Raw genomic sequence first — 13415 nt, 5'->3', positions numbered from 1 at the left:
CCATAGCAGTAAATCCAGGGAAACAATACAAAAATAAAATATGAATTGTTGACAAGCCTATTTCCTGATATGTTTTACAAGCTGTTTTTAACCCTCTTAAATGTAAGCATCTCTTCACCATAAGCAAAGTTCACCAAATGCAAAGTTAGAGCACTTTCAACGTTTCACTTTCAGTTTCAGGAGCCTCTAAGACCAGTTAGGCTTGACAGTTGACAAGGACTCAGCTCACTGGAAGCTGTAATACTCAAGGTTATAGCTCAAGGTTACAGTCTAAATCCAGCCAAGGGAACAGCTCATGGGCAAAATCCAGGAAAGTATCAAGGGCAAGGCTATGTGTCTTCCCTAGAATCAGAACAGCTCTGCAGCCCATAGACTGACCTCCATTTCCTCCTGCTCTTGGGATGGAGATGGATGATCCAAAGCTCAGCTACATCATTGTTGACATTGCTTAAAGACCCCCTTAAAATTCTCATTATTATCTAGTTGACCTAAGCATCTTAGACAGATGAGTGCATTCCTGAAAAGAACAACATCTCAGGGTCTTAGAGACAACCAATAAGAAACTGAGGGTGAAGGCCAAGAATCATGTTAGACAGTGACAGATAGCCCAGCTCCAATGTCAACTCTGCAGCTACTGGACTTCATAACTTGAGTGAGTTCCTTTTCTCTGGCTTAAAATTTCCTCATATATTATTTGAGGAAGTTACTTTTGGGTTCCTCAGCAATATAGACATTTCTGTACCTGAATCTAGGAAGACATACAGGTGGGGCTGGAGAGATGTTTGAGCGGGTAAGCGCACTGGCTGCTCTAAAGGCCCTGGGTTCAACGTGCAGCACCCACATGGTAACTAACAATATCTGTTAAGTCCACCCCAAGGTATCTGATGCCACTCCTGGCCTCTGTGAACAATGCATGCACATCGCGCACACACATGCTTTCAAACATAAATAATAACAATAATAATAATAATAATAATAATAATAATAATAATAATAATAGAAAGGCATGTGGGACTCTCGGAGCTATTGGGTAACCATGCAACTGTGGACGAAACAGTTTGGAGGAAAACACATCAATATTGCTGTGAACGGGACCTCATACAGAGACACGCGTGTATGATTTAATTTGGGACTTTAAAGTGTAACTGTTTTTATTTGAGATACTATAGCGTAGACACTGCTGCCACTCTCTTCGGGGCCTCTTAAAGATAGAAAGGAGAAGAGAGATACTTCTTTAGGGGTACATTTATGCTTCGATCCAGACTAGATTCAAAGATGTTATAGTGTGTTTAACTTCCCTTGAAGTTATAAAAGTACCTCTGCCATCCCTAGACTCACTGACAGTAATTCACTATGAAGTAGCTCTCACGAGTGTATACTGTTGCCAAATTAATTGAAAGTAAATAGCATCAAAATTGATATTTGAAGTTGCTGGGAAAGTACTTAAAGGTATAAAATAAGAGAGAAAAGGATGGGTGGTGGGAAGGGCTCTCTCTTCCTGTTGGAACAAGGTGATAAAGGCTGGACTGAATGTCTGGAATCTTCCCACCAACCATTAGGCAAGCATAATAGCATCGTGTTATCAAAGCAACAAAACCAGCATGGTATAAACATGTGTCTTAATAAAGAATCTTTCTGTAATGAAGAATAGTGTATTTTCTTTGCAGCCTCTTTGGGGGGTCCTGGTCTTCAAATGGGATGACATTAGTCACTCCCTCACCATGCTTAAAAAGAACTCCTAAGATCTTAGCACTTTGGCTTAGATGAAGTGTTCTATTGTGTCATTTAAACTGAATTAAAATGATGAATTGGTTTGGGGGTGGGAGTAAGAGAGCTCACTGGGTAAAAGTGTCCATCCCAGGCACCACATGACAGAGGGAGAGAATTAACTTCCAAAATTTGTCTTCTGACCTACACACACACACACACACACACACACACACACACACACACTAGCATAAACACAAACAGTAAATAACTAAATACAATTAAAAAAAAAACTTTTGGATGTTGAATTGTGGTTCTGCTCACATGTTGTTTTCACTGACTGCACACCAAATATGGTTCTGCTTATACTTTGATACTAATATCATATTTATCTTAATCTATTTATTTTTCTAATTAATGTGTTCTTAGTATGCATATTTAAAAAATCTCATTGCCTTTTCTCCCTCCTTATTTACTGGCCTTTGTTATTTTATCACCTCCATGTTAAATCTGTTTTCTAATTCTGTTTAATAAGCTTACACGTTTAAATGGCCAATAAAACCACATGTTTCTTTTAAATAAAATTAGGGCGTTGGCCTGGCCAATTTTCAGTTCACTTTCAGGTCAGGCTTGATGGAATGATTATGTCAGCATGACACTGTGAGGCAGCCACCACAGGGTGAGGCAGCTGAGACCTTCTGAAGATGAGCGGGGTGGACATCAGTTTTCCTGGCTTCTTAAGTGAGGAGGACATTCTGTCAAACACATCTTCTTATGCCACAGAGGCATACAGACTACAAATTAGCTTAGAATAGTTAACTTGAAAGGCCCAGAGGAAGCCAAGCAGTTGTCAGGCTACTACTGTAAGTTGTAGGCAGTTGGTCACCTTTCTGGAGGCCTTGAGGAAAACAAAAATCCTGATAGTCAGAGCTCATATCTTACCACTGTTTAAAATTTGCTCTTAGAGAAGATGTTTTCCAAGACTGTGAAACAGATCCTCCTGTTCCCCATTAGAAGAATGAATAAGTCAATGCCTGGTACCTTCTGTGGCTTGCTTTCTCTCTTTTATGGGAAAATCCTAGCAGTGTTAAGGTAAAGCAAAGCATGAAGGAAACAAAAATGAATGTCCGTTAGGAAGGGCTGTTTACTGATGCCTCTGGTTTCGATTTTCAAATCTCCGTTAAATATTTTGTCAGAAAAAAAAAATTGTTTAAATTGAGCAGAGAATTTGCTAGCAGTTCCTTTTGTTGCACGAATGGCCAAATGCTCATTTGTTTTCTTTGCTTCATTTTGCAGCTTTTTTTTGTTTTTGAGTTGATAAAGTATGACTTCCAGAAAGATGAGCCACTGAGGAATGAACAAGGCTGGTGCTACTGTGTGAAAAAAGGTAAGATGAATTATGAAAACGTCTTAAACAAAGAAACTGAATCCACAGGTGCTGAGTTCAGGGAAGAACAAATGACTGTTCAGAACGTGATCTGCCTTGAGTGGTAGCACAGATGGACCAGCTTAACTGCTGGATATTTAAACAACAATTACGTTGTTTAAATGCAAGATTGCAAAATAGTTAAGTGGCATATCTTTCGATTTTATTTACCTTTATATACACATCTTGTGTGTAATCATAGCAGATGTCTACATCACATATCACCAATAATATTAAGTTACTATTTTATCCTAGGCACATTAAACAGAGCACCCTTGGTTTAAATTTGGGTTTTGATACTTGGAACCTTTGCAACTGTGGGAGATTGGCTGCTCTGAGACTCCTTTCCTTCTTATGTAAATCGATGGTGACATTACTTCATGAGGCTCAAGCTGACAACTAAATGGTGTGGAAAAATCTTTGTGGCTTCTTGCCTTCTTTGCTTCTCTCTTTTATTCTTCTCAAGGTAGACTATCTCACACTTTCAGTTTAGAAATGTTGATGAAAACAAATGTCTCGGTTACTTGCATGTTATTATTGAAAGCAGAATGTAGAGATGTGCGCTTAGAATTGTTCAGAGATATTATTTGCATAAATGTGGCCCAAATTCTACCATGAGGCAACACCAGATGTGACTTTCTAGATCTCTTCTTTGATGTGATAATACAAGTTGTAAAGCTGCTTTGCTGTTTTTCTTGTTGTGTTTTACTGGTACTGGAGAGCTTTAAAAAAAAATCATTACTTCTTTAAAAATAATCTCTCTTGATAGTCTGCAGGGCAGAGCCTTTCAGAGGTCCTCTGTGTCAGGCTCCTGACTTGTTCCCTCTTTTCTCCTTCTTCTGTTGTCCATCCTCTTTGCCTTTCTGGATAGGAACTGAGCATTTCAGCAAGAGTCCTCCCTCTTGATTAGTTTCTTAGTTGTACAGATTTTAGTAGGTTTATCCTATATTATATGTCTATATGAGTGAGTATATACCATGTGCATCTTTCTGCTTCTGGGATAGCTCACTCAGGATGATCTTTTCCAGATCCCACCATTTACCTGCAAATTTCATGATTTCCTTGTTTTTTATTGCTGAGTAATATTCCATTGTGTAGATATACCACAATTTGTGCATCCATTCCTCCACTGAGGGGCATCTGGGCTGTTTCCAGCTTCTGGCTATTACAAATAAGGCTACTATAAATGTGGTTGAGCAAATGTCCTTATTGTGTACTTGAGACTCTTTTGGGTATATGCCTAGGAGTGGTACAGCTGGATCTTGAGGAAGGGCTATTCCTAGTTGTCTGAGAAAGCATCAGATTGCTTTCCAGAGTGGTTGTACAAGTTTACATTCCCACCAGCAGTGGAGGAGGGTTCCCCTTTCCCTACAACCTCTCCAGCATGTGTTGTCTCTTGAGACTATCAATGTAGATGCTGAGTCTTATGGGCAACCTTTGGGCAGAGTGCAGGGAATCTTAGGAAAGAAGTAGGAAACGGTAAGATTTGGAGAGGACAGGAATTCGACAAGGAGAACAACAGAAGCAAAAAATCTGAGCAGAGGGGTCTTTCCTGAGAATGATACTCCAACCAAGGACTATGCGTGGAGATAGAATCTAAGACCCCTGCACAGATGTAGCCCATGGCAATTCAGTATCCAAGTGGGTTCCATTGTAATAGGAACAGGGACTGTCTCTGACATGAACTGATTGGCCTGCTCTTTAATTACCTTCCCCTGAGGGGGAAGCAGCATTACCAGGCCACAGAAGAAATCAATGCAGCCACTCCTGATGAGACCTAATTGACTAGGATCAGAAGGAAGGAAAAGAAGACCTCCCCTATCAGTGGACTTGGGGAGGGGCATGCATGCAGAGGGTGGAGGAAGGGAGGGATTGGGACGGGAGGAGGGAGGGAACCACAGGGGGGATACAAAGTGAATAAAGTGTAATATAAAGAATTAAAAAAAAAACTAATCTCCAACCCTCTGAATATCAAATCAGTTCAAATTAGTGTCTTGGTGACTGGAGAGATAACACAGACAGCTCATTGCTCTTGCAGAGGACCTGAGCTCAATTCCCAGCACCCATGTCAGGCAGCTCACAACTTCCTGTTACTCCAGCTCCACAAGATCTGAGCCTGTGGCCTGCGAGGGCACCTGCACCCAGCTTCACTGGCACACACACACACACACACACACACACACACACACACACACACACCACAATAATAATAAGATATACAGTTTCAAACATGTCTTAATTCAACTCTCCAGATACTCTCCAAGAGAAAAAAGATGAACTTCGGAAGTCTTGGAGAACTTGAGGTCTTTCCTAGCATGTTTGTTTATAACCATCATAAGACCTGAAACTGGAACTTGAATCTTGGGACTGTGGTTATGTAATTTCAGCACTTATTAAAAATGCTAACTGACTCTACTTTAGAATCCTCATGCTGTTGCATTTGGTTTTCTATTATGGTGCTGTGCCTTCATTATGTAAATTATGCCTCGTCAGGAAAGGCATGAATACATTGTGACCTATGTGACCTATGTAAGCATTTACAATAAGTTATCAGAGGAAAAACAGATCTATATGCTCTGAGAAGGATAAACTAACAGTACAAATTGTGAGGAAGATAAGAGTGTTTAAAAATTCTGCAATATTAAATGTAGCCTGACAGACTACACAAATGCATGTGAGGCTTTGAAGGCACATGGACCCTGTTCTGAAATGTTCACTCCAACTTCTTTGTGTGATAGCTGTATGACACTGGGCAAATTACTTTGTCTACCCCCATTTCTGCGTTGGTCAAAGGAAGCTGTCATCAAGAGCCTTTCTTAGAGGCTGTTGATAAGATTGGGGTAGATACATGTGCCAGGCTCTGAGGACAGTGAGGCTACCATAGAGAAGGTGCACAGTATAACTGTGGTGACCATATCAGAACCAGGGGTGCTAGTGAGGATGGAAACGATGAGAAAGAGAAGCCACTTTGGGAGAAGGTAAGGGATGGCAGTGGCGCTACAGTTGCTGAGGAGCAGCCCTTGCCAAGGACCCTCTGAGTAGCTCAGCCCATCGCTGCAGCTAATCCAGAAGAAGGTAAACCAGGGCCTTAGAGGCTAAAATCACTGCTGTCCTTTATCTTGCAGATAACTTTGCCTTGCAGATTGTCAAGCATGACCTTGATTAAATAGGCTTGGCTGGAATAATAATTTCGGATAAATGTCTAAGCATGAGTGGCACTTGTAAGTGTCATGAGATGGGAGTTCTTTCTAATGCCCTCCCCTTCCCTGTCAAGTACTTCCAGAATAACACCCCAGAGGAAAAAAAAAATCATTCTACCACTGTGTTAATTGGGTCAGCCTACTTCAGGGAATCTTAGCTCCAAAACTGTAAAGGCTCCATTGACTTCTACACCTAGTTCTTTTACTGATTGTGACTGCTGACTTTATCCTCTTGGTATCAGTTCTTTTCTTAAGAAAATTAGAATTGTAATACCAGCTTTAAACAACTGCTAATCAAAATAAATAGAATTGTAATTGCAGAGCAGGTGTGATCACTATTCTGCTGTCACCACCTTACTGAAATTATTGAGTTATTTGCTCTCAATATTACCCGAGTTAAAATCTGTGCAATTCCAAGTGACATTACCCTCAGCCTGTCTACCCAGAGAATAAAAGAAACTACATTCACATTTCCTTTGCATAGAATTATTTTGTTGTTGATTTTTGCAAGGGTGTTTGTGAAAGGTTGTGTTAGTTGTAAGCACCAAGAATAAAGGCCATTAGGTAGGACTGAAACAAATACAAAGGGAACCAAGAACGTACAATAGCCGGGTTTCTCTGATAAAACTTAGGTGTGTGTGGTATCTGTAATGATGGTTGCTGCAGCAGACAGTTGCCAAAATGTCCCTTGGTCTTGCAGGCGAACCTGGTCTTCTCATTTCTCGTGTGAACATGAAGAATCCCTTCTTTGGCTACACAGGCTCTTACAGGCACACGCAAAGCAAGCTGCTTCTTGATGTTTTTAGGAAGGGAGACGTTTACTTCAATACAGGAGACCTAATGGTTCAAGATCATGAGAACTTCCTTTACTTTTGGGACCGTGTTGGAGACACTTTCAGGTAGGAGTGACGCTGGGTGCCCAGCTGGCCCTGGGCCTGTGAGTTCCTGCTTCTGTTCCTCGGGACACATGGTCCTTCCATCTTCACGGTGATTCCCCACACAGAGATTCACTCCCCATCTGCTTCAAGACCAAACTCGAAGCTGATTTCTGACGTCAAACTCCATAATAGCTTTAAAAAATGAACCAGTCTATACTCAATCAGTAAACCCTCCTTTAGGATCTAAAAGGAGAAGCAAGAGGTGGAGCTAATGTTAGGGTTAAACAGAAGTCCTGGGTGAAGCTGGGAGTTATGATTAAACAGAAGAGCCTTAGGATCAAATCTAAGGTCAATCTTTGTCTTTCCTTTCTTTCTTTCTTTCTTATCTCTTATTTCTCTGTGTGTATGGGCGTGTGGGTGGCTTGGGAGGGACGGGAGCATGTCACACCATGTATTGACCTCTGAGAGTTGGTTCTCTCCTCCTATCACTGCTGTCCTTTATCTTGCAGATAACTTTGCCTTGCAGATTGCCAAGCATGACCTTGATTAAATAGGCTAAGGAATTGAGCTCTGATTTGGTGGCAAGTGCCTCCACTCTGAGCTGTCTCACCAGTCCTGAGGTGATTCTTGATACAATGAAAAAATACTGAAACTGAGACTTTCCCCTCTTTTTTCTTGTTTGTTTTTTTTAACATTTTCTTTTCTAATTTTTCAAGCTTGCCTTAGCCTACCTAAAATTTTATTTTACTTTGCTACTCAGTGCCTTTAGAATAGTCAAAAGCATAGAGTAAGTACTTACCAAGGGCTTGAATGGATAGATAAAAAGGGAATAAAAAAAAAGTATGTCAAGTTCTCATCTTATAGAATTATCTTCATTAAAATAGAAGTGAAGGAATTAATTCCTAGAAAGTAAAGTGTGTTAAGAAACTGAGGTGATTATAGTATTTCTTTTAAGTTCTACCTCCAGGGATAAAATTTTAAACCTAATTTTTATTACTGCACAAAGCAGTGATTTTGTCCTGATATATTCCCCTTATCATCGTTTAATTTTATGGCTCTTTTAAAAACATTTTACAGTGAACAATTTATACCAATAAAACTCTTAAGTTATTTTAACCAAACCACAGCTGATAGTTTTTATTGAACTCTGAGCAAAATGCTCTGGTAGACATGACATTTGCTTAGAAACTAGATATTTTTGCCACTAGGTGCTTCCTAGAGCCAAATGTGAGTCAGTGAAACAGAGTGGGAGCTGCTGGCTCTTCGAATCTCACTGCCTGTCATTTAGGTGGAAAGGAGAAAACGTGGCGACCACAGAGGTCGCGGATGTGATTGGGAGGTTGGACTTCATACAGGAAGCAAATGTGTACGGCGTGCCTGTGCCAGGTATGTGGCTGTCGACGGCTCTGAGACTTGCAGAAGAGAATGTCCGTGTCCTCTTTAGGCTTTATTACGTTCTAAGTCGACATTAAAATACTTTGCACATTAAAATTAGCATTTTAAAAATATTTTCACCTTGACTTGGCAAGCAATGCCCTTAAATAAGGCAACAAGCTTTATGGACGCGTTGGAGGAACGGTACAGATGAATTTCACTGTTTTGGTGTGCTTTTAGGCAAAAGCTAGAAAATCTGGCCAGGCGCTAGCGACTTGAAAATAGTTGAAGCTGATCTTTCCAATTGTCTCATTTTTCCTCTGACGGCGTGTATTGGTGCATTCCTCCAAATAGGAACGTGTTCTAGTTTAAAGGTTTAGTAAGACCACTTGTGCCTGAAGTGTGTCCTTTTATGCAAATGAAGGTGTTTCCTGCTAATGCTGTGGGTGGCGGGGAAGCCAGGGACTGAAGGAGACAACAGATCCCTGAGGACTGGAGAACTGCACCAGCCCCTGAGGTCTACAGATGGCATTCAGACAGTTGGCAATGTAGACTTAGTCAAAATACCCACATCTAGTTTTCATAACTTCAAATATCCCAGTTGAGTTTTTCATCAGTGACTAAAATGTGCATTTTTGCTGGGCCACAGTGTAGTTACCTCTAAGTCAGTTTTCTTTCTTAGTATTTATTTTGGTAGGATGCAAATTATCCTTAATTTCTTGTGTCTTCCATCCAGCCTGTTTCCTTTCTGTAGTACAGCCAATGAAGGACAAGCTGTGGTCATCCCTACTGCTCAGTGACGTCTAGTGATTACATCATATGCCAGGGAAAGACACACAGTCAGTAATGCTACTGCCACATTGAAACTAACCTCTGTGATAGACAAAGTTATCTCTGTGGCGGTGGGTGTGTGACCAGATGAATCTGGAGAATTCACGTAGTAATGGATGGATTTTATTTCAATCTTTTCCCCAGGCTATGAAGGAAAAGCAGGGATGACGTCTATTATTCTAAAACCAAACAAGCCTTTTGACTTACAAAAAATTTATGACCAAGTCTCCTCATCTCTACCAGCCTATGCCTGCCCACGATTTTTAAGAATTCAGGTAAATTTTTACAGCCTCAAAATGTACTGTCAAATGTAAGAGGCAGAACAAAGAGGTGGGTCATACCAAAATACTGCTGTCTGATTTAGGTAATGCATGTGTTTTATTTATATCGGGTAATTTTAAGAATAAAGAGCGGAGAAATGTAGAGTGGGTGCTGTTTGATGCTGTATTTGAAGTTGGGTAGGAAGGAAGCGTGATGTGCTAGGGTGAGCCTTTGTCCTGCCTGTGGAGCAGATCTCTTCCTCTTCATCTAGGACCTTAGAATGAAGTGATACTCTCAGTGAGGGTGGCAAGCCAAAACTGTATCTTGCGCATAATTTCTGAAGACAGTTGGTGCCATTTGCCTAAAATTAGACTTTACTAGGTCAACCCCAAATTGCTTGTAGGTTATTTACCGAACCTGAAGGGATTTGTCTTCAAGCAGTTTTCCTCCCAACCTGTTTTTATAGGTTTAAGTCCTCTCTTTTTATTGTAGGAATTCCTGAGCTCATTTCCTTTGGGATAAAAGCTCTTTTTAGATTTTGGTAGATTGCCAGTAAAGAGTGGTTTGAAAAGATCTTATTCAGCTTCTGGGTAATTTTACTTGCTTATTTACACTGTCACTCAATTATTTAATACTGTGGCTCAAATACAATTCACGGAAGTAAGTAGTTTTCTGTATTTAACATCATAACACATACTTTTCCAGAATATATTTGTTATATTTCTATTAAATGACTAGTAAAGTAGAACAAAATGATATCACATTCATATTTTAAAACATTTGTAAACCAATGCTCATAGTCAAGCTACTGCTTATCCGAGGTGCACGTCATCCAAATTTATTTGTTTCACTTGCATATTATATATTTTTTCAGATAATTCTCAGAAAAATTCTCTGAAATTATAAAAGCAAGTAAGTATAAAAAAGAAGTAACTTAGTTAGCTGAACCTTTTATTGATGAAGTTGAGGATTAGCATTTAAGTATTTTTATTTTAGAATTAACTAGTTTTAAGCATTGACATATATAGACAACTGACATGACCATGAGAGTATAATTAAGTTTACTATCAATTTTCCCATATTACTTGTGTACTTACATTTCATGTGCATATGTTTCTTATACATCATCTGCTGTATGGCCTCTTTTTCTTTGTTTATATGTTTATATAGCATATTATATATACATACATATTCATACATATATAAATTCAACTGGTTAAGTTCATATAATTGTTACTTATATGCAGTTTATTTCAGGGCTGATCTTTTGGTGTTGGTTAACCAATGAGGGGACTCTTCCTTGGGAGACTATTTCATCCTGTTCTCAGTATTCCTTAGTTGCCTACAGTTCTTAGTCTATGGTTGGGGCCTTTTGAGATTTCCTCCTTTTGTGTTAGCATGTCTGTTGGTATCAATCCCTGATTGGGTCTTGTTTAAGGAGTCATGTTGTTGAGATGCCATAAGTGTAACTTCCTGACATTTCTAGGAGATGTAATCTCCCAGCAGACACGCCTTCTCTTTTGAAAATGCTCCCTGAGCCTTAGGTGAAGGATGCAGGGCTTTTGTTGTAGATGGCTCAGTTGAAGATGGATAACCTATGATCACTGCTTTTGCATTTTGACCAGTTGTAGTTTTATGTAGTGGTCTTCATCTCTTGCAAAAAGACATTTCTTTGTTGAGGGATAAGAGTTACACTTAACCGGGGTATAACTAAATATTTAGTTAGGAATTACATTGGTTTAATAACGTGGCAGGTTCTTCTCCAAGATTCACGACCTCATTAGCCTCTGGGTAGTTGGATACAAACTAGTATAAAGCATAGCTTTCCTGTTTTTGAGCAGTTCTGAAATCTAATTAGAGAGTGAGAGCCATATTTTCACTACTCTAGAAGACTGAGTCAGCATTATACACAGTTAGAAAATATTTTAATATCATTAATTTTCTAAACAGAACCTTGGCCATTACAGTTATGATTATTATTTAATTCACTACAATGGACAAAAAGCCTAACATTTAAAGCTTCCTTCTCACATCTCAAACAGCTGAAATAGAACTAACCCTGTCCTTTGGTTCAACTCCAGAGACAAAAATTTCCAGAACCTCCTGGGAAAACTTGGATCATAAATTTTGTCTTTTATAATTTTAACTCTTATTAGAGTATTATGTATTTATAATATTGTCTTGGTATTAACATGAAATAGGATATGTGTTTCAATCATGCTTAGTTTGTTGATTATATTACTAACTATTACATATTTAAAAAGCTAACATTTCAATAAAGTTTACAGATAAATTAAAGGTTTCTATTTCTAATGTTAAATTAATACTAAATATGGAAAAGTAAATTGGATATAAAATATGATAAGAAGATATGACCTATGTTTCTAAACATTTTACTCATACATAATAGTAATTTTAAATACTAATAACTGGTTCCACTCAGATCTGTAATTATTTTTTAGGACAAAATGGAAACAACAGGGACATTCAAGCTAAAGAAGTTACAGCTGGTAGAAGACGGATTTAATCCCCTGAAGATTTCTGACCCACTCTACTTTATGGATAACTTGAAAAAATCTTATGTTCCACTGACCAAAGAGATTTATAATCAGATAATGTTAGAGGAGCTTAAACTTTAAGGCTGTATTTATGGGACTTTGATGGCTTCCTGGGAAAGATGAAGGAAGATTCATGCGCTCCCTGACTGACAGTCAGGAGGGGTTCCTTTCATAACTCAATCATAAACTGGAAAGCACTGAAGAATTCATTTTATATACCTAAGCTGTCAAGGCCCACACTTCTCAGCACAGTGAGCCGTGAAGAAGGAGATGTTCACCCCAGGGTCTTGAGGCTGACTTGAGGATGCTGCTAACAGCTGCTGCCCAGGACCACCAGAAAGCAGCACACTGCACAGCATGTGCCCAGAATGAGAACACAGTTCAAAGTACAGTGACTTGGGAAGTAAAAGCACCTGAGTCTGGGACTCTAACAAATATGCTGATTTACTCTGAAGCAGAGATGGGGAAGTAGTGTTCATCATATGCTGTATTTCCTTCTCAAGCTTAAAATTCCTTAAGTTTAATAAGGCTTAAGATTGCTTGAACTATTGTAAACTTTGGCTGACTTTTTCCTTAATTTGAAGATTCAGTAAATAAATACTTGCCTTAATATTGAAGATTTTATGTAGGATAATATGTAAGCAGTTAACAGTTTAATCACTTAAAATACTTTCTAATATGTAACGATTCTAGTTGTCAACGAATAGTAAAATTTTTACTCAGTTTATTTTTATGTTCTCTATCTTGTAACTCAATAAAACAAACTTTATTATTATGTGATTTGGGTGCTATTAAATTCTTTATTATTTATTTTTTGTGTGTGGGTGTTTTGTCTGCATGTATATCTGTGCACCACGTTTGTGCTTGCTTTCCCCCAGAGCACAGAAGAGGGCATCAGATTTCTCAGAGCTGGAAATTTATAGTTGTAGCTGCCATGTAGGAGCTGGAAATCAAACCCCAGGCCCTCTGGAAGAGCAGCCAGTGCTCTTATCCACTGATCCCTCTCTCTAGCCCAGAAACTTGAGTCTTTGTTGTGTTGTTTTTAAGTGTAAACTCCAATCAAAGGCACCTGACCGAAAATACATGTACTCATATTTCCTTTCTCTTAAAAAAATACACTGAAGAGACAAACAAATGTGAAAATATAAAAGGGGCAGAGCAGGGAAATGGGTGAGCCCAA

The 13415-nt window shown here is 39.0% G+C and overlaps 1 protein-coding gene across 4 annotated transcripts in view; it reads left to right on the top strand.

Annotated features, from left to right (window-relative positions):
• Slc27a6 (solute carrier family 27 member 6) overlaps nt 1-13015 on the top strand; it is a 64148-nt gene extending 51133 nt beyond the window's left edge. For 3 of the 4 annotated variants that reach the window (XM_060377236.1, XM_060377235.1, XM_021634115.2), the window contains 5 exons: nt 3004-3094; nt 7034-7232; nt 8500-8597; nt 9561-9691; nt 12140-13015. In XM_060377236.1, the coding sequence (XP_060233219.1) occupies nt 3004-3094; nt 7034-7232; nt 8500-8597; nt 9561-9691; nt 12140-12316 (696 nt within the window). In that variant the 3' untranslated portion in view covers nt 12317-13015. Of the gene's footprint in view, nt 1-3003; nt 3095-7033; nt 7233-8499; nt 8598-9560; nt 9692-10551; nt 10590-12139 lie in introns of all 4 variants that reach the window. The other variant, XM_021634116.2, reaches the window with a different exon arrangement.
• Nucleotides 13016-13415: the final 400 nt, after the last annotated feature.

The sequence above is a fragment of the Meriones unguiculatus genome, chromosome 2, assembly GCF_030254825.1.
Source record: "Meriones unguiculatus strain TT.TT164.6M chromosome 2, Bangor_MerUng_6.1, whole genome shotgun sequence".
NCBI classification, from domain to species: domain Eukaryota; kingdom Metazoa; phylum Chordata; class Mammalia; order Rodentia; family Muridae; genus Meriones; species Meriones unguiculatus.
This window is presented reverse-complemented; position numbering and strand designations above follow the sequence as displayed.